Here is a 27,258-nt window from a genome sequence, read left to right on the forward strand (position 1 = left end):
GAATGAGATGCACATTACTTACATGTGTGCATGTATCCTGATTGTAATATTATTGTTTGCTCTTTTTGGCACAAATGCATAAACTAGCAACAGGAATATTGCTGAACGTGGCTCCAATACTTACAATGAATCTGTAGTGAATCTGCACTAAATTCCATTTTGGGAGTGGGGTTGGTCCCTCCGTGACCCTCCACCACTGTGTGTCCACTGGCTGGAGACGTGGCAGCGCCTCCGGTCATATGATTTTTGGTTCATACTCGAACCCCACCCCGTTATTGCCCACCCTGCAAAGATTTTTTTTTTTTAAATTTTTTTTATACCATCGGCTGTTCCTTATTTCAGCATGAAATGTCAGTATAAACTTATGCACAGACACATCAAGTCTTGCGAAATCGCTCCTGCATAACTCAGCACAAACACTAGACATGGATTTTCGTGGCGGTTACCACCCAAAACAGTGCCATTTTTAGACGTTTACTGCTGACGTTTACAGAGGCTTCAAATAGCTTCCGTTGTACACTGGTAGTGATTGGACTGTCCTGTAGTTGAGTGAGCTAACATACTGGCTGTACAAGTCCGACATTCTTCACTTCAATGGAGGAACAGCCCAAAGATCGGGCACAAGACAGGCAATACCACCACCACGGAGAGGACAGGAACTCTATTCAACATACAACTTGTCTAAAAAATGATCAGAGCCACCTCCAGTGCCAGCATCAGGAAACGCAGACGAAGAAAACAGGTTGGGCCATCCGGAAAAGTTAGCTAATGCTTGCTAGCCTTGGTCAGCTAATGTCAACGAGCCGACTAGCATTTGCTAACTAATGTGAACTAATGTGATTGAGGGTTTAGCTTGCTAGCTAGCTATCGGTTCGAGCTGCACGTCGTTGCTTGGGATAATTTAGGACACGTTAGAGCTGTTGAGCAGCCGGCTGAGTTGGCCGCTGTCGGACCAGAAACCAACCATGATGTTAGCTAGTGAGCTAGCTGACGTTGCGTGACAGTTGTCGCTGGTGGTGGTTTGACATATCGGGGATTGACCTTGTGCGCCGGTTTCGCCACCCATTTTTCTGTTTCAAATGCATCTAAATCGTTTCGTTAAAGCCTGTCGGGTGTGTTGTTAAAGTGCTGTAACTACGTGGCGAATCGTCCTCAGCAGTAGTCAAAGCTTTATCTTTTTCCTATCAGCATGCTTGTGTCCAGTTTAGGAAACCGAGCCGGCTCCACTGGAATGTTCTGAGCTGCCGTTTCCTGTCGGCCATGTTAGAATATCACTGCGAGCTAATGCTATAGTTACCTGGCTGCTTAGGAAATGCTGTACAACCTCGGTACTTTGCCGTTGTGGCATGTCGTTGTCGTGTTTTGCCTACATGGGCTGCAGCTGTTGGGTGGCTGTTGCGGAACCAACTGTCGGTACCAGGGCGTGTTAATGGCAAACGAGCCGCTGGTTAGTTGACATTAGCTAACGCTAGCTGTCTCTGACAGGCCTGTTGCATGTTGTCCACTGAAGCCACGCAGCCACTCGATTGTGACCACTTGATGTTGATTTCTGCAGCAGAACAGGTACTGTGAGCATCGATCTTTTGTTAGCTGACTGCTGTATTAACGTGCTAGTGAGCAAGAAGCTGCCCCGTGTTACAGAGGCTGTATGATGTGCTTACAGACATGGGGGCAGCACCATTCAATGGGAAGCCCCACGTTGACACAGCAGTTCCCATGCCTTAGTGCAATGCACAGGCCTATTTATGTTTCACTGCCAGTCCATATGTTCATCATAAATGTTACTGGGAGCCTTACTTATACACCTTTTAACAACTGGTCTTTGATGTCAGATCAGATATTCTCCAGAAAGTTAAGAAGCTTAAAATTCCTGTTGCAGATGACAGTTGTGACAGTTATTACATGTCTCTAACCTGCTTATACATATATATAGTGAGTACAAGGGTCATCTTGGCATATGTCAGGAGGTAAATTTTCCAGAAACACTATAGAGATAATAAATGGATTGTTATCAAGCTTATAGTCTGTGGGTGGGGTTTAAGTAGGACATCAAGTCATTGTTTATGTATATAGCACAATTGAGCTGAAGCAGTTTCCTACATAAAAGGAATGCTGGCATTGCAAATTAACCTAACAATTTTGAACATTGAAGTTTAGACTCCACATTTGGTATATATGGTGTGATTTCATCAGTTTAAATGTTAAGGTTTCGAGCCCCCCAGTACATTAAATAAAATACAGCTTTACCTGCTGTAATGCATTTTAAGGCGTAGAGCCTACCATGTTATTAGTCAGGGAGATTAATCTGACAGATTAAGAACTTAGTCATGACCCAGCAAAAATATGCATGAAGACCCAACAAATCCAAAAATTACCTGGATCTCCTCTGAGCAAGCTTTGTTTATATTTTAAATTTTTCTGTGTATCATTTTGTTTTTGACATAAGTACCAGTTTAATCTGTAGATATCAGAGACAAGCTATTTATGTCAAGTGTGAGTAAAATATGGGTCTTTAATATATGGAATAAGGTTGATTATGTTGCGTACCTGATTGTATGGTCTTAATGATTTTTCAGGTACAGTATTATGTGAACTTCAGTGTCCATTCATGCTCATAGATATTTCTAGTATACCAAGATGATTTAATTTAATGCCTACATGTGCTGCAGATTCTTAGCTTCCTTTATTTTCTGTGAAAGGTTAGAAGAACTGACAGTAGATGTGCTCATGACAGTTTTATGCTTGGTAGATGGTGGTTGATGTGTTCTGTCATTTCAGAATGAACTGATTTTGTTTCCCCTTTCAGGCAATAAAAAAGTAAACATCAGTGACGAGGAGGGGGAGAAGAATCTACATCTGTCTGATACTGTGGGAATGTCGCATCCCCCCAACAGCAATGGTAACAGACACATAAGTAATTCAAATGTGAAGCAGAAGTCAACGCAAAAGCTGTACACGACTGTTCCAAAAGTGAGCAGCAAAGGATTGGACCATAAGAAGAATATGGACCTTAAAAATGACAAGGAAAAGGCCCTGGATTTGACTCATCATGAGGGTCAGCCTTTGGATAAGAAGGACTCTGTGTTGGTTCAAAATGGCGTTGTAAACTGTGGCTTAATTACAAATGGCTATTCTAGCAAGGACAATGATGGCAGCGGCTCAGAAGGTGGATATACTACTCCGAAGAAACGCAAGACCAGATGTAACAACACTAAGAACTCTGATAATGTGATAAGAGAAAAGGAAAAAGACATGCAGCAGGGCAGCAGTACACAGGAGCCGGGGGCTTTTAATCTCGAGACAAATGAGAAAGGAATGACCTCCAGACTCGATGGCTTTAGAGCCTCTCATAAAGTAGAAGCTCAGTCAGCAGCTAGAAGGGTTGTTGTGTCAGAGGCTTCAGTGGGTGAATCTCAGAGGAAAAACTCTGACGGCAAAACTGTTGGCACCTTTGGTAAAAAATCTGAGGAAAGGCACAAAGGCAAGCTTTCCTCACCTTCAAAAGAGGACTCGTGGACTTTGTTTAAGCCCCCTCCAGTATTTCCTGTGGACAATAGCAGTGCTAAAATTGTTCCCAAGATCAGTTATGCAAGTAAAGTAAAAGAGAACCTCAACAAAGTAGCTCAAGGTGGAGGAGAGGCACTGCCTCCTCCTGTTAGACTGTCACAGGTCCCTATGTCTGCTATGAAAACTATCACCTCAGCTAGCTTTACTAATGGTCCTGTTTCTGGAAATGGAAACGGCTGCCCATCAGTGGGTACCTTCTTTGCTCCTGCTGCTAGTGGTATTCCACCAGCCCCATCTATCCCAAGTGGCGAGAATGTAGCATCTCCTTTGGAAAGTAACTGTAGCTCTACAACCAGTCCTGTAGATGGAGAAGCATATGAGCTTAGAAAGTGTACTCTTTTAATTTACCCTTTAAATATGCAACCTGTGCTCCCTAGCGCTCGTCACCTTGACCCACCGGCTGCTCAGACAAATCAGAAAGCCCTGGGAGACATCTTCCAGAATCAGTGGGGGCTTTCCTTCATCAATGAGCCCAACCTGGGGCCAGAAGGAGGAAATGGGCAGGCGCCTGCAGAGGACAAGACTACTGTGGTCACATCTCAAAGCGAGTGTGAGGCTGCAGCAGCCAAGGCTACTCAGCCCTGCTTTGATGTTAGCCCATCATTTTTAGAGCCTGGCACTTTGGCTCAAGACCCTGAGAAAAGGACTTGTAGCCCTTGCAATGTGTCTAATGCTTGTTCTCCTGCTTGTGTGATCGTTGAGGAGGAGAACAAGCTGCAGCCATGTGGCCAGGACAAGACAAAAGTAGAGGCCAAGGGTGCAGGTTCTGCTGCGTCGGCCTCTAGTAAAGACAACGGTGCTAAGCCTGCACAGGGCCAGCTAACCACTTTGTTGTTTGGCTCATCTAAAGAACAGGCTCACTCTAAAGACATTGGCAGGAGGTGTAGCTGGGGGTCCTTTGATGTTAAAGCTGCTGTCACTTACCACACTAAAGGTAAGACTGACTACATTCTCAATCATATTATTCTGTATTACCATCAAAGTTGTAATCCATAAGCTTGAATTTCTGTTTGTTTTGCTGCGCATACTACAAACATTACAAGAGCAGCTACTTTGTCAGACATATTACAAAAGAGCAGCATGTTTATCTGTTTCAGCACTACCAAACAGGTAAACCAAAGTTGGTCTGCAGTAACTGTAATTTGATTTTATTCTGCACAAATGTGGAAGTATGTTTCCACTTTACAGAGGAGCATGTAACAGTATTGTTTTTAAAGTCTTTCTGAGGAGTTGAATGCATACACCTGCGACTCTCCAGCTTGCTCCATGATTCCCTTACAAAAATCAAAAATGATCTGCTTAGGAAAAAAATGTTGAAATTTCATTTTTGATGAACATAATGCTTAAAACTCACCATGGTGGCAGACATATTGCATATTTTGATAGAGCTACGCAATAAAAGACGGCTATGTTTTGGCAGTTGTGGCAATTTCAGTTCAGAGCAGGAATGTTGAACCCCTTCACTGATAATTAGGACTAACATATAGAAAAATATTTTCCGACTCTAGATACATTCAGTCCTTTTCTTATGCATTCTAACTTTAAGCACTGTCAAATCTCAAATGATTTCATGTGTCTGCTGATGAAAAAAAAATGAGAAATGTTTACATATAATTTTATACTCCATTCTTTTGGAAAGATCGGTTTTAGATTTTCTCAAAATAATTCTTTATGACCACTTATTGCAGATTGTGAAATAATATCTGTAATGTAATATCTGTTTTGTTTTCCTTCAACAGAAATGGAATTCATTTTCAACTTGCGAAAACAAGGTAAACTGAGCTTTATGATGTTACTTTTGTCTGACCTCTGCTTTAAGAAATGTTTAGGCAGCATACCAGTTTAGCGTTGCCCAAGCATAAATGGCAGGAAAATGCATAGATTTTGGTCAAACAAGGTAACACAGACTCATTTCCTTAACTGTACGCAGACCGATCATTCTTACTGTCGTTCGTAATCACCCCCCAAAGGCACTTTCTGAGCCAGGAAAAACCCGGTAGTCCTGATCCAAATGTAATTGTTGAACCGTTGAAATTGTTGAATTGTTGAAAGTGGAACCGACTACGACTGCGGCACATAGTCGCATCTCAAAACACAGACAATCCATCCTAAGCTGTAAGACAGCCTGGTAACATGACTGTCATGTAATCATAATGTTTTTTCCCCAAATGTTAATAATGAAATTATTTGCGTACATGCATTAACAGTATTTTAGTTATAAATACCAGTTACCTGTTCTCAAAGGTCCTGAAGCGTGTCTGTGTTACTTCTTATTATAAATGATGATGACATGCATGGAAAAAAAAAGGTTTTAGTTTGGAAATGTGCACAAAAGCTGCAGTAAAGTCTCCAAAATGGCTCTCGAGGACAACTGACTGTGTAGCATCAACCAAGTTCACGTAATAGTAACAGCTTAAAAGACAAAAGACGACATTTGTTTTTATTATTGTTTATTATTAAACCGCAGAAACATAAGCCACTCGGAGTAATCGCCAGCAGACACACTGTTAAAGAGTGTGACATACTGCTGGTGGATGGTCCTCTGGTACTGCAGTCGGGCCAGCTGGCAACTGAAATACAGCAATTATTCCAAACAGTCTGTTGATATCGACTCAGACATGAGTTCAGTGATATTTGAGGCTGTGTTAGCGAAATATCCAACCATAAGCTAAAGGAAAGTATGCCATTATTTCTTCGGCTGTGTATGATTTTTGCATTGCATCCTGATACTGGTCTCAGTGTCATAACCAAGTAGAACTGCCATTAAAAGTTGTTCACACATAACAAATTCTAAACATATCTTCTCTACATTTTCAATTTAAAATGAGTACAGAGTATTTGCTGGACATTTTTGTTGTTTGTCTTCTTCTGACAAATGTCGTCATGAATTTTATATACCGACATGACTGGGATCATGTTAAACAATGTAACTTTTTGCCTCCTATCTCCCCTCTCTGCTGCAGATCCAAAAAGAGTAGTGATTTATGATGAGACCAAGGATGGACCTGATCAGTGAGGTAGATCGTCTACAGTACTTACCTTCTTCTCTTCTGGGTGCTGCAGTTATCTACCTTGGAAATCACAAATCCTGTTGGATAGATAAAAGTGACAACTGTGAAAACTTTGATAGTTTAGCATGTCAGATTTTCCTTGGAATCTTGAGTGGAGTAACAGACTTCTTTCGGGGCATCAGAAAAACACAAACGTACACAAACGCACACATGAACACATGTTCTGGATGGACGTTAAAGGAGTTGATCGGTGCCTCTCCAACATGATGAATGGACTCTTGCAACTTTGAGCCGTGATAGTCGTTTGTCTCACGGCTCTTTAGGGATGATGTTCAGGAGTTCAACAAAGGAAGGTGTATTGGACTGCACCTCCCTAAGCCTTTATCCTGTTGAACTGCGGCAGCCGTCAGCGTGACTATGGGATGCCTCAGTCATTTTCTTTCTTCACACGTTCAGATGAGTTCATTGTAGATATGTTAGATGTTATACATACACATCTGTGTGCAAGCTTGAATTCATTGTGAATGAAAGGAGAAGACACTTTGCAAAGAATGCCTTCAAGTTGTGGAAGAAACATCTTTGGAGTCCTGTTAAACTGTAAGTTAAGAGGAAGCTCATAGGTGAGGCCCCATCCAGGAAGGGAGAACCTTGTCTTAAATCCTTTAGGGAAAATCAGAGCCCAGAAATGAAATGTTCGCTTTTTCTTTTATGCTGTTTCATATGACCTAACATCATGAGTATTATCTACATTGTAGTATGAACCGCAGAGCACAGGTACAGAAGTGCCCAGTCTGAAGGAAAGCCACGCCCCTTCATTTCATTGTTTTAGTCGTGTCAATGATTTTAAAGTCATGTCTCCGTTAAATTCAAAACCCTTTTTATCTTGAAACTTCTCATACATTTCATGACTGTTCCTCAATTCAGGTTCATACGCTTTCTAATATAAGAATTCTGCACTTCAGAATAAGCTCAGAAAGAACAAGAGACATTGCTTCCATTGAGGTCTTCTGTGTCTTGTGCTCTTTGTTCAGCAGCAAGACTCAGGATGTCTACACATTATTTTGCCTACATTTCTGTTCAATTCCTCTTGTCAAAGGAACATGTGTTGCATTTTACAACTCTGATTTTATTTTTTGCATTTGGTCTTTACTGCCTTACGGCACTGTATTTCTTGCATGTTTACTAGTGGAAATGAATGAATCAGAGGTTCATCGCCACGTAAAGATAACAGTAACACAACCATTGCAATACTAATCTAGGCTCCCCAACTAGCCACTTTGTCAAACTGTGTCGAAATGTGAAGATGCGTTAGAGTTTTATGTTTTACTGTGGATAACATTTTACGTTTGCAAACCAGTGTGCAATAACACCGTGTGATCCATGCGTGTGAAATGGGTTATGTGGAGCTACAAAATCATCACCCACGATGCTGGTGTGGCCTGCAGTTCAGTTTAGTTTGTTCAGGATGTTTAAGGTGCGTGTTCAGTTTGTTGCACAAATTCTACATTGATTTTAGTTTTTCTCTTTGGTGAGGGGAAAAAAAAAAGACGCTCACGGTGAAAGATTTCCTTAAGTCTAGGGAGCCCAAATTTGCTAACTGCTAACTGGCCAGCTGTGACATCACTTTTATCACCATCTCCAAATCAAAATTGGTTTAATCAACATAACAAAGGAACTGTTTGGGTTTCTTTTCTCTAGAAGCTATGATTTGGTTAATGTGTGGATTAATAGCACTTTATGTAAACTAATTGCTTTTATCTTATAATTACTAGAAAAATCTATATGTACTGACAAGAAATACTCCTTGAAAGAATGGCTCTGGGCTGTTACTTTTCAGAAAAAAAGTTGCTAAATACAGAATTATTAAATGTAACTCAGGTAGTGTTGATAAAGCCATGACTGTGTTGAATATTGTTTTTGCCAAATGGCCCCTGTCATGTAACGTTCTCCCATTGGAAATGTTGGATTGGAGTCCTACAATACAGAGTCTCATATGATGTTGTGACAACACACCAAATAATTACTTTCGAGGCAGACTGTCATGGCATGTGAGGTGCTGTCATTGATCATTTTGAGCTCTGAAATAAGTTTATTTTCCTCCCTTCTTTAACAAAAACAAGCACATTGCTCCATGCGCTGTTTTCTTTGTATACTAGACCGTAATCTCCCTGCAATCTTTTTGACGGTTCATTTTCTCCTGCATGTCTTCATAGCGAAGCACCTCTTGATTTATTAACACTGAACATCAGCGGTGCGTTCTTCGGGGGTCGCTGTAATCTGGATATGAGCTTTCAAGTATGCTTCTTTCCACTGTGTCCTGATTAGGCAGCACCGTAGCTCATGCCGAGAGGGAAAGCCGCAACTGCAGCCATGTTTTTGTACAAGTCATCTTGACATTTAACTTCCGCGTCCAAATCACAGTCAGCTCTCTGGTATTTAAAATGCTTTTGTTTTGGCTTCTGTTGTACGGCGTGTGATGGATGAGGCGAATCATGAGACGCTGCCCTCTGAATAAGAACAGTTCTGTCAGACCTGGTCCACGAGGAATCCATTGAGGAGATACTGTCCATTAGAATTTTTATGTTGTTGAACGTGACATTTAATCTAGCATAAAGCTACACGAAAAACTAATTTCCTCTGATTCCCCCATAATCCGCAAAGAAAGCGACATAATCAGGTGACCATATGCCAAATTGTTGAAAGTATTAACAGTGGACAGCGATGCATCTCTAGGCTTCTAAATGTAAAACAGGGTGATCAAAATGAGTAGTATGTAATGTTACTGTAGTCTTACAATGAATACTTTTTTTCTTTTTGTCTTGTGCTTTTTTTATTTTTTGGAGAGAACTGTCCTGGTACAGGAAAATCGAATCACCTAACCTCCCACCCCAAGAATCCTCTTTTTCAAGCACTTAATACAGCACCGAGGCTATGCTGAATATGCATTTTTTTGAGATAAAACTATTATTTAGCATTGTAGCCTGCAAACCAAAAAACAGGTTCTTGAAGCTGAGTAGATGGTTAATCAAGTGATTGAGGGGTGGGGGCGACTGACTGTTGTTGGTGTTGTTGAGAAAGAAAGAACAGAGAAAAAAAACTAAAAATAAAAAGCCTGATCATGTGGAGTTTCTATTTCCACCCCCTCAGGATGTGCAATCACCTCAAGGATGCTGATGCAGGCTTCCAGGTTGCGAGTGGCAAGTTTGTTTGTTGGGTGTGTGCATAGCAAGTTCTTCCTATTATATGCAAGTTCCTCATATATTTCAAAAAAAAGAAAAGTCCTCCCTGTCCCTCCCCTTCTGTTGTTTCATTTTCAGGTGCCTGTGTGGGAAAAGGAAAAAAAAAAAAAACTTTTACAGCAATTTTGATTGTTTAAGATCTGCTTCCAGCATATATCCGTGCCATTTTTTCTTTCTTCTTCTTCTTTTTTTGTAACATTTGCAATGCTGTTTAAGTTTTCTTACAGCTAATCCTAATTTTCCTCCTTTTAAGCAACATGGATGCAGCTGAAAGCAATTTTATGTGTTTCGTAGGTTTTTTGGAATTTTTAATGGCTTGGAAATTGTGTGACCTAAAAGCCAAAATCGGTTTGAATGGGGATGGATGATGGATAACTGCTTGCTGGTGTATACTCATGCCAGTCCATTGTCAAGATAATGTCTGAAGTAGCACATAATTCATTTGAAACTGATTTAACAAATTAATCTTTTAACATATGTTTTTAAAAAAAAAATTTGAGTTATAACCTAATTTATCCGTAGATGCACACGTAGGATGAGACTAAATGGAAATAAAGGATAAAGAAAATCAAGACGTCTCATTTTTGATGAGCTTTAGATGTTTTAGTTTTTGATTAAGGCTGATGTAGACCTATTTCCCCCCCCCCCCCCCCAATAGCAGCAATGTTAATATATTTGAAGTTACTCTTCTTTTTTATTTTCCAGCAGATTTTATACAACTTACTTTATTGCATTTCTGCAGATAGTTGTGATGGAGTGATGAGCATTGAAATACACTGCATCCAGAGTTCCTCGTAATATATATTTTATTTCGTTGTCGTGTTGTTGATCATGTTGTGAGGGGGAGTGAGGTATTAACGTGCAGTTCAACAACTCTGAATCTGCTTTCGCCAAAGGTACACTACTCAGATATTCAGCTACTGAATGGCACAGACAGGGAGGGCGATGAAGAAGATGAGAAGTCACTACTGTAGCAGCTGAATGTCACTTTGAGCGCATCGTAATAGAGTGAGGAGAAATTGTAACAAGATAAACAAATGCCGAAAGTGCTGCTTCTTCATCCAGTAATCAGTCATCTGCAATGGGAAATGCTGGACTTGGTGTTTGTGCTCGACTTAAAAACTGTCCCTCCTTTAAACTGCCTCTCGTGGAAATGTTTTAATTTAGGGGGCGCTTTTTAAAAATTTTTTGTTGTTATTCAGTGACACCTGAGAGGTACAGTGTTTCTGCTTCCACACGAGGAGGAAAGTCAACAAGGCGACGTGTCTTTACAGGATTCAGTCATGATAAGAGATGATATGTTGTGCCGAGTCATCTTTTTGTTTTGTTTCTCTGTGTCATCTCAGATGGCTGTTGTGCTTGTTGATGCATTACTATTATTCTTTTTTTTCTGGTCTGCTCCTCCTCTTACAACTTCTCCATCTCCTGCCCCCCTAAAACACGAGGCAATAGCATTTCTTTCTCAAATGTCTTACAGGTTGGCATTTTAAGTTTTTAAGTGAGCAGTCTGATTATTTAATTTTTTTTCTGAATTTAACACAAGTGTCACATTACAATGTTTGTTCTTTTTTTAAAGCATGATAAATAACCCTCAAATTCCAAACAATGTAATAGAGTCAATAAAAAAGAAAACTCCAGTGTTCACAATTTTAGTTTCCATTAAAATGTCAAATTTTCATGAAGAAGGCTGTGTTTTTGTGTTTTGTCTTACAGTAAGTGCACACTGACACTACACCACTGACACGATGATCTTAACGTCGTGTACAAAACAGAGTTTACTTTTACAGTTACGTTTATCTGTTTAACCCAGTGATACATGCAAGGTTTCTGTTACTCATTTTCTCGTAGTTGTACAATTTTTCTTGCATGAGACCAAGCAAACAAAACTTCAGAATCAACTTCAGGTCTTGTCAATAAGGAAAAACAACTTTGAAACCCAGAACTCTAAAAGACAAGGCCTCGAGTTATAAAACAGAACCCACATTGAGGTCTATGGCAAGGTAGCTGGTATTGTGTTGTAGAGTTGGTGAAATGTGGCAAACTACAATTTGCAATGTGCTTGTACTGAAATATTTCTATAGTGTTCCACTTCTCCTACTCTACACTGATCAGGCATTGTAACTGCTCCCAAAGTTTTTCTTCTGGTACAGATAAGCCACGCTCCAACTGATGTTTGTCCAGTATTTATTCTTTTCTTTGCCACAGCAAATCTTCTCTTCACCAGCAAACACCGTGAAAAACTAATAGAAATTAATGATACAAACAAAAGTATTTTATCAGCACAAAATAAAAACACAAACCTAAACAAAATGTCAATACAAAATAAAATTACAGTCACATACCGTGTGCGCCTTCTGACCAGAAATTTAGGAGTTGTTAAGGTCTTTAAATGTCCTCTTATTATTTCCACTTACAAAGCATCCTCTTTGCCGTGTCTTGCTATACCAGTAGCTCCTTCCAACTCACAGTTTTTTCTAGGTGATCATGTGAACACCGCATGCTGTTCACTAAGTGCAATACACATTTTGACCACTAGGCGCCAATAATATTCCAGAGAATTCACATACATTCAAAACAAAGGTTTTCTCTGCAAAAATACAAAATCTTTACTAAGAAACAGAATCCTGTGCAACAGCTACAGGCATAACGTTATGACCATCTGCCTGATATTGTGTTGGTGCCCCTTTCGCTGCCAAAACAGCCCTCACCCAACGAGGCATGGGCTCCACTAGACTCCTAAAGGTGTGTTGTGGTATCTGGCATCAAGATGTTAGCAGCAGATCCTTTAAGTAGCGAGGTCGGGGCTCCATGGATCGGATTTGTTTGTCCAGCACAGTGTTTCTCAAATAGTGGGGCATGTCAAGGGGGGCGCGGGCGACTGGGAGGAAAAGGTCCTTCATCACGGAACTAATTAGCTGAACTATTGTTTTAACGTCGGCCTGTTTTTCGCGGCGTACAACAATACTGAAATTGTGCTGGCCCCATAGACTGTATATGCCATAGATAAAAATAATAATAATAATAATGATCTTCTGTATATACCTATGGTATATGCACTGGCCGTTCAGACTCCGAAGTACAGACTCCTGAGAACGGGAGAACGCATCGTTAATGTGCAGTCGGAACACCAGCGTACTTGATCACGTCACATACTCGGCTCATCTCCTCCGATTATTTTTTACCAGCAATGTCAATCATACGGCCTGCGGGCCAAAACCGGCCCACCAGACGGTCCATTTCGGCCCGTAGGACGACTTTACAAATGATAAAAATTACAACAACATTAACTGTAAATTTGTAAAACTGTAAATTTAAAATAATTTCTAGAACTTGACAAGTTGTTCTGATCATGAAGTAAAATACTATATTGTTCCGTTGCAGATACCTGTGACTGAATGTTTTGTGTTTTTGTAGATAAACTGTTATCTGGCAGTTACAATGCATGTGTAAATGATGAACTGAGGCATAATAGGCTACTGTTGAAACTGAACTTGTTTTCCTTAAGAAATTTCAGGTTCATAATATTTTGTAAAAAGATAGTTCATTAAATGTGAATATTTTCAGAATGTACTTTTTTGAACTAAAACAAAGGGGAAAAGTTGGAGCTGTGGTTATTTATAGGTTATTATGCTGTGATTTTACTGGTGGGGCCCACTGGAGATCAGATTGGATTTATGTGGTCCCAGGACTAAAATGAGTTTGACACCCCTGATCTTTATTTTTATATATATATATATATATATATATATATATATATATATATATATATATATATATATGTATACATACATACATACACACACACACACACACACACACACACACACACACACACACACACAAAGTTATTGAGGGGGCAAGAAAGTTTTTTGTCCTCCAAAGGGGGGCCCGACAGAAAAAATTTGAGAACCACTGGTCTAGCATATCCCATAGATGCTTGATTGGATTGAGATTTGGGGAATGTAGAGGCCAAGTCAACACCTCAAACTTGTGCCCCTCAAACCATTCCTGGACCATTTTTGCTTTGTGGCATGGTGCATTATCCTGCTGAAAGAGGCCACAGCCATCAGGGAATACCGTTTCCATGAAAGAGTGTACATGGTCTGCAGCAGTGCTTAGGTAGGTGGTACGTGTTAAAGTAACGTCCATATGGATGGCAGGACCCAAGGTTTCTCAGCAGAGCATTGCCCACAGCATCACACTGCCTCCGCCAGCTTGCCTTCTTCACATAGTGCATCCTGGTGCCATGTGTTCCCCAGGTAAATGACGCACACGTACCAGGCATGGCCAGAGTCGGACTCATTTTCAGCCCTGGAGTTTCATGCCTCAGACCGGTCCACTTTAGATCACAACCACTGTTCCCTCTAAGCTGCGCGCGTGCGCAATTGCGCACTGCTGACACGGTCTCCGCGCACAGAAAATCTGCGCTGCACACAAAAAAAAAATCCAACTTAAATTGTAAATAAAATAAACACGTAACAATTCATTCTGTTATATTTTTCAATGTGAGTCAGTGAATGACGGTGACTGACTGCTGCAGCCAATGATGCGATTCACATACGTATTTACCATAGACTGTATATAATGGTATTTACGCAGCTAATCATCGTCAGGTATCCTTATGTGCAGCCACTGCTGTTCTCATAGATATGAATGAGTAGATAGGACACGCCCCTTTGAGCTGCGTGCTACTGCGAGGCTAAGCTAGTGGGGGCAAAGTTTCAGTGCATTCCGTTGATGTAGATGGTGTGAAAATGGAAACAAGTATGCCATCTCACTGTGCTGCATACAATTGCACACTGCGTCGTACGATTGAGACAAGGAAACTTGGAATGACTTTTCATAGGTAAGAATAGTTTTTGGCTCTTTTTTCATGATGAAATCTTGTTGAGAGCTTCCAGTCTATGAGAGCTAACTAGTTAGCCACTAGCAAAACGCTAAGGCGAGCTAGCAGCTTGACAAGCAAATACCAGACGATTAATAGTAGCTGTAGTATAGTTGTACAAGCAGTAGTAGTAATACTAAAAGTACAAGCAGCAGTAGTAGTATAAACAGCTGACAGAGTCGTAGAAGTAGTATCAGCATTTGTAATAGTATTACAAGTTGTAGTAGCAGTGCCAGTATCAGAAGCAGTAGTTACTGTACTACCACTACTACTAGTAGTAGTCACATTGCTATTACTACCACCAATACTACCAATAGTAGTTATAAAGCCTTACTCATGTATATCCAGATTACTATCTATGTTGTACCTCCAAACCCATTTTATGATTGGGATTACAGGCAGTTCTTTAGGACTGCTGTCAAATAATTGAAATGTTACTAAACAAGGTTATACTTATCAAATTAAATAGCTCTGGTCTCCAGTATATTGGCGAATTCGGTTATTTGTACTTAATTTATTAGCATGATTTCTTTTTAATATGTTGTGTACAGACAATTACTTCTCTGTCTACTTTTCTTACTCCATGTAGGTTTCCCAGAGACTATGGGTTGAGGAGGAATTGGAAGTTTGTCGGCTTAGACCTGGTGTCATTCCATCAGTGTTAAACTTCCCGGCTCATCTTGGAAGAGTACGTGCCAGAAAGACCACGACCAAGCAGCCTTGAGATCTTAGGCAGCGTCTCCCTGAGGTGGGTGTTGACGGTGTTCACGGTCAGGTCTGTAGAGGTGGGAGGCCGCCACCCACCTCCCTGCCTACTCTCTACCCTGACTCCACCCAGACTCCACCTTGGCTCCACCCATGTGGTCACTTTATTAACTACGATGCCAAAGGGACGACGAAATTACTTCTTTTTATCTGATCTGTAGCTCAGTGATTTAAGGGTTTACCTGTAGAGCTGCAGGTCGCTGGTTCAAGACCAGACCCTTCTTAAATTTTATCAAAATCCTGACAAAGACAAAGAAAAATGCCAGTGGTGGGTCTTGAACCTACTACCTTCCACTTGGTAGTCTGTCTTCTTATCCCCTGAGCTTCTCGCTCAGATACTAATTCTTCTTTTTTTTGCGCATTTCTCATCTATTTTTTTTGCCATTTTTGAGGTTTTTTTTAACTTGAATCTCGACTCAACCGTTTTTCTCTGGAGGTTGGGCTTCAGCCTTTGTGCTGGAGGGTTGAACCCTCATTTCCAAGACTTTGAAAGCCTCCAGACCTCCCGAGTCCTCAGGACCTGAGCTTTCACACAGTCTGAGGGCTGAAATTTTCTAAGTCCCACAGTAGTTCTCTGTTAGATTGAACTTCCAGACAGTCCAAGGACTGATATCTTCTAAGTTCCTGAGTACTTCTCTGTTAGTTTGAACCTTCACAGTCTGAGGACTGAAATCTTAAAAGTTCTTGAGTAGTTCTCTGTTAGTTTGAACCTTCAGACAGTCTGAGGACTGAAATCTTAAAAGTTTCTCAGTACTTCTCTGTTAGTTTAAACCTTCAGACAGTCTGAGGACTGAAAACCTAAAAGTTCTTCAGTAGTTCTCTGTTAGTTTGAACCTTCAGACAGTCTGAGGACTGAAATTTTAAAAGTTTCTCAGTACTTCTCTGTTAGTTTGAACTTTTTGGTTAACAGAAGCCTTAAAACTTGTGACCATGAGTCTTGATTTCACATTTAGACCATCCATCTGAGTTCTTCTCAGACCTTCACCTGTGGGTTTTTGAGAAATCCTCAACAAACCTTGATTCTCTTCACTGAACAGTAAAGTTTGTGGAGATCAGAAGGTAACATTAGTTTGATAAATGCCTTCAACTACTAGTAGACTTTATCTGGAAAGCAGTTTTCTGAAATGAGTTCTTAGTAAATCTGTCCACAATCAAACCAAGAACATAGAAAGAGGAAATGTTTGAAGAAACAACTTGATGTTTTTGTTTCAGAATAGAAAACGCTTTAAGACAGTTTTTGCTCTTTTTGATTGTTTTATTGTCTCTTCTGTTTAATTTGATCTTCTAAAGTCTAACTGGTGTCTTTTCAAATGTTTCATCTTTAGTTTGATTCTTCTTAAATGTTTAGTTTTGCTCTTTTCTCACCTTTTATTATTTTCTAATGTCTGATTTGATTTCCAAATGTTTTGTCTTTTTAATGTTTAATTGTTTTTTCAAATGTTTTATCGGCTTGTTTGAGTTTCTTTTTCTTTCCCAATATTTAATGTTTCGATTAAATCTTTAAGGTTTTTCTTTTTAAATGTTTTATCACCTTTAAATGTTTAATTTTCTTTTGAAATGCTTTATTGTATTTTCTGTGTAATTCCTATTTGAAGTTTTATCGTCTTTAAGATGTAATTTTCTAACTAAACATTTAATTTTTTAATTAAATGTTTTGTCTTTTTTGGCCTTTTCCAGCTTTTTATTGGATAGTAAGAGACAGACAGGAAATGGGGGAGAAGAGTCGGGGGAAGACTTGCAGCAAAGGGCCGCGAGCGGGAATCGAACCCAGGACGCTGCGTCGGGGACCAGCCCCTGTACATGAATCACCTGCTTAACCCGTTGAGCTATATGGGCACCAATGTTTCGTCTTTTTAAGGGTTTAATAATCTGATTAAATGTTTTGCATTTTTTAAAACGTTTAACATTCTTCTTGTTGAATTGTATTTTTTAAATGTTTAATTCTGGAAAATACTTCATCTGTAATTTCTAATATTTGTATTTTAAAAATTTTGTTTAATTTCATAATGACATGGACTGTATCTTGTTGAATGATCTCATTCAATATTTGTCTGTTTAATATCATTTAATGTAATTTAATGTTTAACTCTATTAAACAGACAAAATATTGAATGAGATCATTCAACAAGATACAGTCCATGTCATTATGAAATTAAACAAAATTTTTAAAATACAAATATTAGAAATTACAGATGAAGTATTTTCCAGAATTAAACATTTAAAAAATACAATTCAACAAGAAGAATGTTAAACGTTTTAAAAAATGCAAAACATTTAATCAGATTATTAAACCCTTAAAAAGACGAAACATTTAATTAAAAAATTAAATGTTTAATTAGAAAATTACATCTTAAAGACAATAAAACTTCAAATAGGAATTAAACAGAAAATACAATGAAGCATTTAAAAAGAAAACTAAACATTAAAAGGTGGTATATGTATATATAATTTAATTGTATTTAACGTTTAACTCTATTAAACAGACAAAATATTGAATTAGATAATTCAACAAGATAAACTACATATCATTATGAAATTTAACAAAATTTTTAAAATACAAATATTAAAAATTACAGATAAAGTATTTTCCATAATTAAACATTTAAAAAATAAAATTAAACAAGAATAATATTAAACATTTAAAAAAATGCAAAACATTTGATTAGATTATTAAACCCTTAAAAACACAAAACATTTAATTAAAGAATTAAATGTTTAATTAGAAAATTACATCTTAAATTTCTTAAATCTTTTTAATAAGAAAACTTTTAAAAAGTTTTATTGTATTAATTTTTTTCCTTTGATTTAATTGCTTTTTGTTATGTAGTTTATTTCTTTAATCTTCTTTTTCTGTCAAGATTTTAACCCCAACCTTAAAAATGAAATAAACCCTTAAATCACAATGAAAACACTTCTGTTGTCACAATCATGAGTTAAACAGTTATTCAGTTTATCAATTCAACTTTATTTGTTTAGCACCTTTTACACAGATGACAAAACTAAACAAGCAAAGAGAAAAAACTATGCTAAAACTATGATTAAAGCTCAAAAACATTTAAAAAAAAAAAAAAAAATTTAACATGGTAATAAAATATGTTGTGTCCAGGGGAGGGAGGGAGTTTATTGAAGTCTTCTTGGGCTCACATGGGAAATCATTTAAAATATAAACTTGATATTCAGTCTAAGGAGACTGCAGAGCAACAGAAGAACCAACAATATCTCCTGTTTTCTCCTTTAATGAGTCGACTCTTCTTGTGCTTTCAAACCAAAGAACTACAGACTCTTCACAACCTGCTCAAACTCTTGGTACAGGACCTCACCACACGGGTCAAGAAGGTTTCCATCTCATTTCTACTCTGAAGCTCACCTTCTCCTGCTCAAACTGCTGACAAATGTTTCTGCTGCTCTAAAGTCTGGTCTCCAGAACTTCCTAAAAACTCTCAAAGTCTCTTCTGCTGCAGGTTGCTTTGTAGAACTGTTACAGAAAACCTCACTAAACCACATGGAGGGGCCTCAAGATAGTCGTCCAAATGAAACCATACAAAAACCAAACTAGCACAACCCAAACGCTAAAGTCTCCTGCAGCCTACCAGAGAACCTCTGAGAACAGAGAATCAGGACAGGAACTCTTACCTTCTGGACAACCAACATTGGTTCTCAAACAAGAATACAGAATGTGTCTGACCAAAAACCTCTGAAGACTCACTACAGCCAAGATAAAGACACAACTCAGCTGGACCAAATCCACTAATCACTGCAAACATCAGCACCATGTGCTAACTGTGGCTAAAGAACCACATTTACCAAGACAGCTATCCAGTACAAAGCCCTGAAACACACCAAGAGACACATTAAAGACGATTTTACTGCTGGAAGCTGCAAGCCAACGCCTAAAAAACAAACTAAAGCAACAGAGTCAAACCCGGTTCAGTGGTGAAGAGAAGCAGAGGAAATGTTTGTCTGCAGCTAAATAAAGTAGGAAGACACTGAGCTGCTCAGGTGTTCCTGATAACACCAAGCAGCTCAGGTGTTCCTGATAACACCAAGCAGCCACCTGGACAGCCAATAGGAACACAGCTTCCTGGAAGTCCAGAGGGCTGGGTTAGTGAAGGAAATTTAGTTTAAAGTTGAAGCAAAAAGATACCAAAGAAAGTTGAAAACCACCTTCTGATACCTGAAATCTCTGAGTTTTCACACAAAGAACACCTGAACATGTCAAATTGGTTTCATAGTAGAACCATCATTGTAAAAACGTCATAGTATGGTGTGTTGCTCAAAAAACATTAGGACCCGGCTGTCAGGGGACAAACATATAAGAAACATGAGAACAGAGAGAACCCAACCAGTAGGTCACAGTTTATCATCCCCCAGTCATCTCCTGAAGTCCATATGGTGAGAGACATCAGTATCTGGTTGTTAATTTACCAGAGGATGCTTATAATCATGCTGATGTGGTCTGTACTCTACAGTATTTTAGTGACTCAATAAATGCCTAAGTTGTTTTTTTTAAAAGTGCTTTTTAGTTTTTAATAAACATTTAAGAGCCTATATGTAATCAATAAATGGCCTTTGTCTATCTTAAGAAAAACTCACTCAGAACTCTGATATGTTAACAGTACTAAATAAATCAATAAATACATGCATACACACAAAAACAAGTTAATACATTAACTGTGTTAAGATAAGATTTAGATTAAAAAAAAGTTGTTTATGTTTTTGCAGAATCCAGTATTGCTCACTGGTTGGTCATTACATTTTTTAAGTTTGATTTCACTGTTTAAAATGATGCCACCTCTTTTCAGACAGAACCTGTGATAATTAAACAATACAAAATTTTTTGTTCTGTGTTAATAAAGCACTTAAAGCTTTAAGTATGGCTAAATGCTTTTTTTCATAATTAAATATATCACTCCTTAGGTGGTAGTGGCCCCAAGTTCAGTAAAGTTGGAAAGATATTCACAGATTCGGACTTCCAGCATCAATAACTCATTAGATATAAGTTGTCAAAACATAAACGGTGCCTCTTTCCCATTGTTGCAAGGCAGACAATGTGCTACAAGCCCAGTTTGATCAAAAGTAGCTGTCTTTCAAGCTACAGGAATAACATTGGTGTCTATGGAGTGAACAGGGTCCGTCTGCAATTTGCAAAACCACTGCAACAGTAAAGAGAGACAAATATTCAATAACTTCACTCTTATACATTGTAGTGTCACTAAAATCACTGCAGCCTTCAACTGGCTCCTGTTGACAAAGTGTTTTAACAGAAATGTAAATGCTGTAATTTGATTCTTTTAATGAACCATGTAACTTGAATGGATGTGATGCTGGTGTGACCACAGTGCACACGTCTGATGTTGCTCACAGTGGTCCAAGGGACGCTCAGGGAGTTTGTGTGTTTGCTAAGATTCATGAAAAATTAGAGGGAACATTGATCACAACCTATTATTACTATAATCTTGTAATTATAACCTTACATGTTAAATCTACAATAGCGCACTGTTCTGTAAAGCCTGTAATTCAGTGTATTTTTCTAAAATATTTCCAATTCAATGCAAGTGAGGGTTGCTTCACAACGTGGATTTATTTCAACATGAGTGCACGTCTCCAACATTATTCTTTGCAACAATATCAGAATCTATATTCTGTTCAAATAAGTGTTCACAGATAACCAAACCGTGAAAACGAAATAAAAGAATAAATAAAAATAATAAATTTCAAAAATAACAAATAAAATAAAGAATGTTGCACTTTCTAATAACACTATCATCTCTTTTTCCTCTGCAAGGAAACAGTTACATGACGACTTAGATTTCACAAATATGAGAACATCAGTTAAAGGGCAAATCTCCAACACCATTCTTTACAACATCAGAATGTATGTGTGTGTATCCCGTGACTGAGCAGAGCAAAGTAATCAAAACTATCAACCGACTCATCTTCATCTGTCTGATCCCGAACTTGTGGTCCAGGGTTCTGCTGCTGAGCTGCTGCCTCGGTGCTCGGTCCCTGAGTAGACTCTGCTCTCCTTTTATACTTCCTCCAGTTTCCCTAGACTCGCCTGCACCTGTATCACAATAAATATTAATCATCTGTAAGGCTTGAGCACATTTGATATGGAAAACACATTTTGACTGAGCCTATTAAGATATTTTCAATGGCAAAATTTGCAGGCTTATTTCATATTGCTTTCATCCTATTCCCTTTCAGTTGTGAGCTTTGTGTATTTACTATCTTTTAATGATGAAAAATAAAACGGGTCACTACTATCGTTTGGGCATAGAAAGTGGTTATATTGGAACTAATGCTTGCTTGTTCACTCTGTTACAACAGCTCACCTGTTCCTTTACTGACAGGCAGGGGTGGATCTACTGGGGTGGCATAGGGTGGCAACTGCCACCCCTAGAAGATGCCTTGCCACCCCGGCTGCCACCCCAGTTCTGAACGATCTAATTCAAAAATATGTATATGAAAGGTTGTGGCCGGCCGTAAAGAGCAAAAGTCCAGGAAAGACGAATAACGAGTGAAGGTCCGATGTCCGAGTGCTTTCGAATGCACCATGTAGACGTAACGTCCTGTACAGTCTATGCTGCTACAGATACGAGGCGACACGCCCCCCTGAGGGAGCTGCTCTTAGACCTCACTCATGTGGATGACAGCTGGACTTCGGTGTGGCCGGCAAAACGTGACAGTAAGACGCTACTTAGACTGGGTTAGGCTACATGGTAATATAACTGTTCACAATGTATTAAATGCTAACAGTGTCGAAATTCACATAAAGTGTTTGCTTGTGAGACGAGCCACGGTTTCCAGTGAGCCTGGGCCTTGCTAATTTTTAATTATGTAGCTAGCTAATGTTAGAGAACAGCCACAGAAGGATGGTGGGGGATCGTCTGTGGAAGTTTTTTTCTCTTATTTTGATAATTACATCCTGTGGTTCTGACAACAGACTGTAAGTTAAAAGAATCACACATTCACTCAGACTTTACATGACATTAAAGTGTAACCAAACCCCCAGTCACACCAGGTTTTCATGCACTGTTTGAAAACTACATCCTGCTTGTTTAATGCTGTTTTTTTTTTTTAGAATTTTGGTGTCAAGATCATAATAACACCAACATTGATGTGTTTCATTATAGTACAGTCATATCATTTAGTTTACAGCTCAAAAAACGTTTGCATGTTAAGTATCTCTTTAAAGGTTTAAATTGTACACATCAGATTGTATCATAGTTAATAATGAAAATTATCAAAGGAAAAAACATAGTTCAGTCAGTGTGATTCTTGTAGGAGACGGTAAAGAATGAAGAGGAAGGGAACCACCAGCAGCTTTTCCCAGCCTAAAAGAAGAGAGGAGGAAGAGCATCCCAGAGAGGAGATGGAGGAGGAAGAGTTCAGAGAGAGAGAAAGAAATGAAGGCATGCAGAGCTCAGACAGCGAAAGGTAAATCAGACTATCTCTGGTCCAACTGGTCAACATGGTATGAATATTGCTTTAGTATTATATATCTGAGGAAGAGGTACACCTGTCGCAATAATTACCTTTTTGGACAAATTATTATCTGATGTAGTTAGTCTTTTAATTTTAAGATGATAAGTAGATCATTACTTCTTAAGAAACTCCAAATATTGGAATTATAGAATTATTGTAAGAAATGTCTCAAATAAAGAGCATCAAAAAATACAACCACAAATCTAAGACAATGAGTTGATAATGTAATCATTGAGGCAGGCCGAACATAAGCATAGATCACACAAATGCAGATTTCCCAAAACAGTGCATAAGAGAGACATTGTCTAGTCTTAATCTAATTTGTTGCTAAATTTAAGAAACATTTTTAACATATCTAGCATTTGGTTTCTTCAAAGTGTATAAGGTTGACTTTATTTCAGTTTAAATCTTTTCCTCTTTCTGCTAGACATATCAAATCACATATTGTGATTGACAGCTAATAAGAACAACTCATGTTTAGGATTGGCTGACAAATACAAACGATATTTACTTATTTAACATACTTATTTCAGCAGTATTTGCATCAATTTGATAACACCAAGGCTCTGCCTCCTTGGCAGAGTATATATATTCATATATATGCCACCCCCTAAAATGTATCTGGCACCCCTTTGCCACCCTATTAGTTTTTCTCTCGATCCGACCCTGCTGACAGGAGCAATCCCATCATCACTACTGGCTCTTGGTTCTGCTTCTGGCACTAAATCACATTTTAAAAATGGTCATCATTCTCAGCACAAATCTCCCCTTTTTTCCCCTTCTGATCAGTTCAGGTCAGTTTCATTAATGGTCCGTGTATATTTTGGCAATTGGATTTTCCGTTCTGAAACAGGTGTTGGAAAAAGCAAAAAACGAGTGGTTATTTGATTTTTGTTTTAAAATACAAAAATTAAAATTGAAATACAAGGCGTTTTTCCTTTTCATGATCAAAAAGGGATATACAAAATTTTAAAAATGCTTTGATTTTCATTTTATATTTAGAATAACAAAAAAGTAAAATCAGTAAGAGACAGAAAAGAAAAAAGGTCAGTGTTTTCATTTTCTGAGACTGGAAGTGGTCATCAGCAAGTGTGGAGCCAAACAGTACGGTGCATAGACTGCGCGCTGCCTGGAGGACAGCGCGCATTGATACATGTGTTGTTGATATCAACACATATAGCAGCAGTCAGCTGGACGACAGCGTGCATTGATACGACGGGACAGGAAGTAGTGCCAAGTGATTACGTGGTGTGACTTTTTCGTGGAAATGGGTTTTGTGATGCAAATAAATCACTCTTTTGAACACATGCTGTTTTTAGAAGAAATACGTTTTATTTAAGTGACCCTGGAAACCTGCCGGACTACTTTCGCCGCGACCAGAACCGGACCAGAACTCGGCTCACGGGACACTGTCGGGGGTAAGACAGTGAGAGTGTACGTTACTAATGATAGGGATGCCATAAAGATTCATGTCAAAAATCCCGAACTATCCCTTTAAAGTGCAGCTAAAGTTAAGCTAGCGAAACTACAGATAAGCAACGTTTCCTTTTACTTCCAGAAAAATAAAAGCCTCATATTTGCTATTTATTAAAAAATCACTAAAAGCAGCACTTCCACCTAATTTGTTTTAGTTTGTTGATATTTATCGGTGGAGCAGCAGCACATTTTCCAAAGACAGTTTTACTGTCCATTGTCTTGTTTTAATCAGTTTTCAGTTCAGTAATTCAGTCCTTCGGCTGATTGCACCAACAGACACTGAAGGACTCCAACAGCTGGTTGGTAATAAATGATCATTTACTGATCGGTGCCGGTTTTAATGAACTTTATGTTCAACTTCAGAGTCAGATATAATGTGAGCAGTGAACCCCAGGAGTTGGTGGAGTTTATTTGTGTGTACTGACCAGAGAAGAGAGTTAGCATCCAGTGAATATTAGCTTCAATGTGAATTAGCGATGCTAACCAAGTTAGCTGACCAGTCCTGATTAGCAGCTACATGTAGCATCAAGCTAACGATGTTTGTGTTGTTTCCTGTCAACAGCTGAACTGTGTTGTGTTGCTGTAATGTGGTTTATTAAGTTCATAAAACTGTGGCTGGTTGACGTTAATGTAACATTCAGGAAACTTAAATGTGATTAAAACAGTAATGCTAATGTTCTAGTTGTTAGTAATCAGCTTTAATGTGACACTAAAACAGACTCTGATAGTTTTAAATGACATCTGTTGAAGATACGTTTAGTTCTAGTATCAGAAGTACAAGAAGGAAAATAGAAGTTTAGTTCTGCTACGTCAAAGATTTCAGGAATAAAATAACTAAATGAGTCTTTATGCCTAAAACTTTATTTTACAATAATGAAATAATCACAGATAATAAAAATATAAATAGCAGAGAGAACTTGAGAGACTAATTTCCTGAAAAGTCTGTGAAGGAAAGGAAAAGCAGCTTTTTGTCCTGAAAGATCAGAATCAGCTCCAACATCTGCATCTGACAGCATCAAGTCAACCAGAAAGAAAAGAAAAAAGAAAATGACTTCTTTCTGACCACATCTGTTCTGCTGCTCACGGGCTGCTGCTGCTCACATTCTTCACATTTATAGTCCACTTTTAAAAGTTCAGCAGACAGGTGCTCTGCTTTGGAGTGTGATGATGTCGTCGGTGATGTGGAGAGTGAAGTTTCCGTTTCACCCACAGCGTGTTTTAGGGCGCCTGGGTCGGACTTGATGTTTGAAATACTGACCAACAGCTCAGATTTAACTGTCTGTAGTTCCGTTTTGATGGGTGTTAAACTTTCACTTCAAGCCGCCAGGAGCTGGGTCTTTAAAATAACCGCTGTCTCGTTACAGAGTGAAAGTAGCAGTTCCTCCTTAAGGTCAGAGATTGCAGCATCTGAGGGCCTCTTCAAAAGAAGACGTAGTTGAAGAAGGCGTTCTGGAGCAGGGCTAGAAAGACCATGACCAAGCAGCCTTGAGATCTTAGGCAGCGTCTCCCTCAGGTGGGTGTCAACGGTGTTCACGGTCAGGTCTGTGGTAATCCCGTCAAACAACAAAACAGAAAAAAATCTAGATTATAAATCGACGTAACCAAAGCACTCTGTGTATCACGTCATAGTATAGGATGTAGTTCAGAAAATGTCAAAGTATAGTATACTTTTAAAGATCAACATAGTATGGCCTGTAGTTCATAGTATAGCATGTCGGCAAAAAAAAACCCATAGATTATTATGTGGTTCAAAAAAGTGCAAAATGATAGGATGTTGCCTAAAATTGTCATCTATGATATGTGGTTCAAAAAATGTCATAGTGTAGTATATTGTCAAAATAGTATGTTATTCAAGAAAACATCAGAGTATATGTCATCTACAAAATGCCATAGAATAATATTTCATTGCACAAGTAAAAGTATTGTAATTTCTTTGGTCTAAAAATGTCATAGTATAGCATGTTGCTCTAAAAATGTCATAGCATAGTCTTTGGTCCAAAAAACGTCATAGTATAGACTTTGGTCTAAAAATGTCATAGTATAGCATGTCGCTCTCAAAACGTCATAGGATAGCATGTCGCTCAAAAAAGGTCACAGTAGAGCATGTCGTCCAAAAAATGTCATAGTCTAGTATGTTGCTCTAAAAACGTCATAGCATGGCATGTCGTCCAAAAAATGTTATAGTATAGCATGTCGTCCAAAAAATGTCATAGTTTCGCATGTCGTCCAACAAATGTCACAGTATAGCATGTCGCTCTGAAAACGTCATAGGATAGCATATCGCTCAAGAAACGTCATAGTATAGATAGTGTTTTTGACGGCCTACTTTACATTATATCATCGTGTGGCACATTTTTATAACGTGTTGAAAAATCGCATTTTTTTTTCGACATAGTATACTGTGGCATTTTTTTGCGCCAAAATTCATCATGATTTTTTTTTCAAAGAAAACCTTTCTGGAGTGTTTTTCAGGGCCTCCTTTACATTATTTCATCATATGGCGCGTTTTTTACAACATGTTGAAAAATCTCATTTATTTTTCGATCATAGTATACTGTGGCGTTTTTTTGCGCCAAAATTCATCATTTTTTTTTCAAAGAAAACCTTACTATAGTGTTTTTCACGGCCTCCTTTACATTATTTCATCATATGGCACGTTTTTTACAACATGTTGAAAAATCTCATTTATTTTTCGTCATAGTATACTGTGGCGTTTTTTTGTGCCAAAATTCATGATAATTTTTTTCAAAGAAAACCTTTCTGGAGTGTTTTTCACGGCCTCCTTTACATTATTTCATCATATGACACGTTTTTACGACATGTTGAA

At 38.5% G+C, this 27,258-nt stretch overlaps 1 protein-coding gene across 2 annotated transcripts; it reads left to right on the top strand.

The window, feature by feature from the left end:
- The first annotated feature begins 405 nt into the window (after nt 1-405).
- nufip2 (nuclear FMR1 interacting protein 2) lies at nt 406-11,502 on the top strand. Of its 2 annotated transcripts, none has more exons than XM_023293986.3 (4): nt 406-742; nt 2,807-4,501; nt 5,307-5,339; nt 6,531-11,502. In XM_023293986.3, the coding sequence occupies exons 1-4, from the start codon at nt 595-597 to the stop codon at nt 6,581-6,583; spliced, it is 1,929 nt and encodes a 642-aa protein (XP_023149754.1). In that variant the 5' UTR covers nt 406-594; the 3' UTR covers nt 6,584-11,502. The 2 variants fall into 2 exon arrangements, with proteins under 2 accessions (XP_023149754.1, XP_023149765.1); XM_023293997.3 differs by lacking the exon at nt 406-742 and adding an exon at nt 752-1,563.
- The last annotated feature ends 15,756 nt before the right edge of the window (nt 11,503-27,258 follow it).

This window comes from Amphiprion ocellaris, chromosome 14 (genome assembly GCF_022539595.1).
Source record: "Amphiprion ocellaris isolate individual 3 ecotype Okinawa chromosome 14, ASM2253959v1, whole genome shotgun sequence".
NCBI classification, from domain to species: Eukaryota; Metazoa; Chordata; class Actinopteri; family Pomacentridae; genus Amphiprion; species Amphiprion ocellaris.

Excerpts from the sequence above, each read along its gene's own strand:
- nufip2 (XM_023293986.3), top strand. The coding sequence starts at position 595 with ATGGAGGAACAGCCCAAAGATCGGGCACAAGACAGGCAATACCACCAC. Across the intron at positions 743-2,806 it reads AACGCAGACGAAGAAAACAG|GCAATAAAAAAGTAAACATC; the intron begins GTTGGGCCATCC and ends TTCCCCTTTCAG. Across the intron at positions 4,502-5,306 it reads TGTCACTTACCACACTAAAG|AAATGGAATTCATTTTCAAC; the intron begins GTAAGACTGACT and ends TTCCTTCAACAG.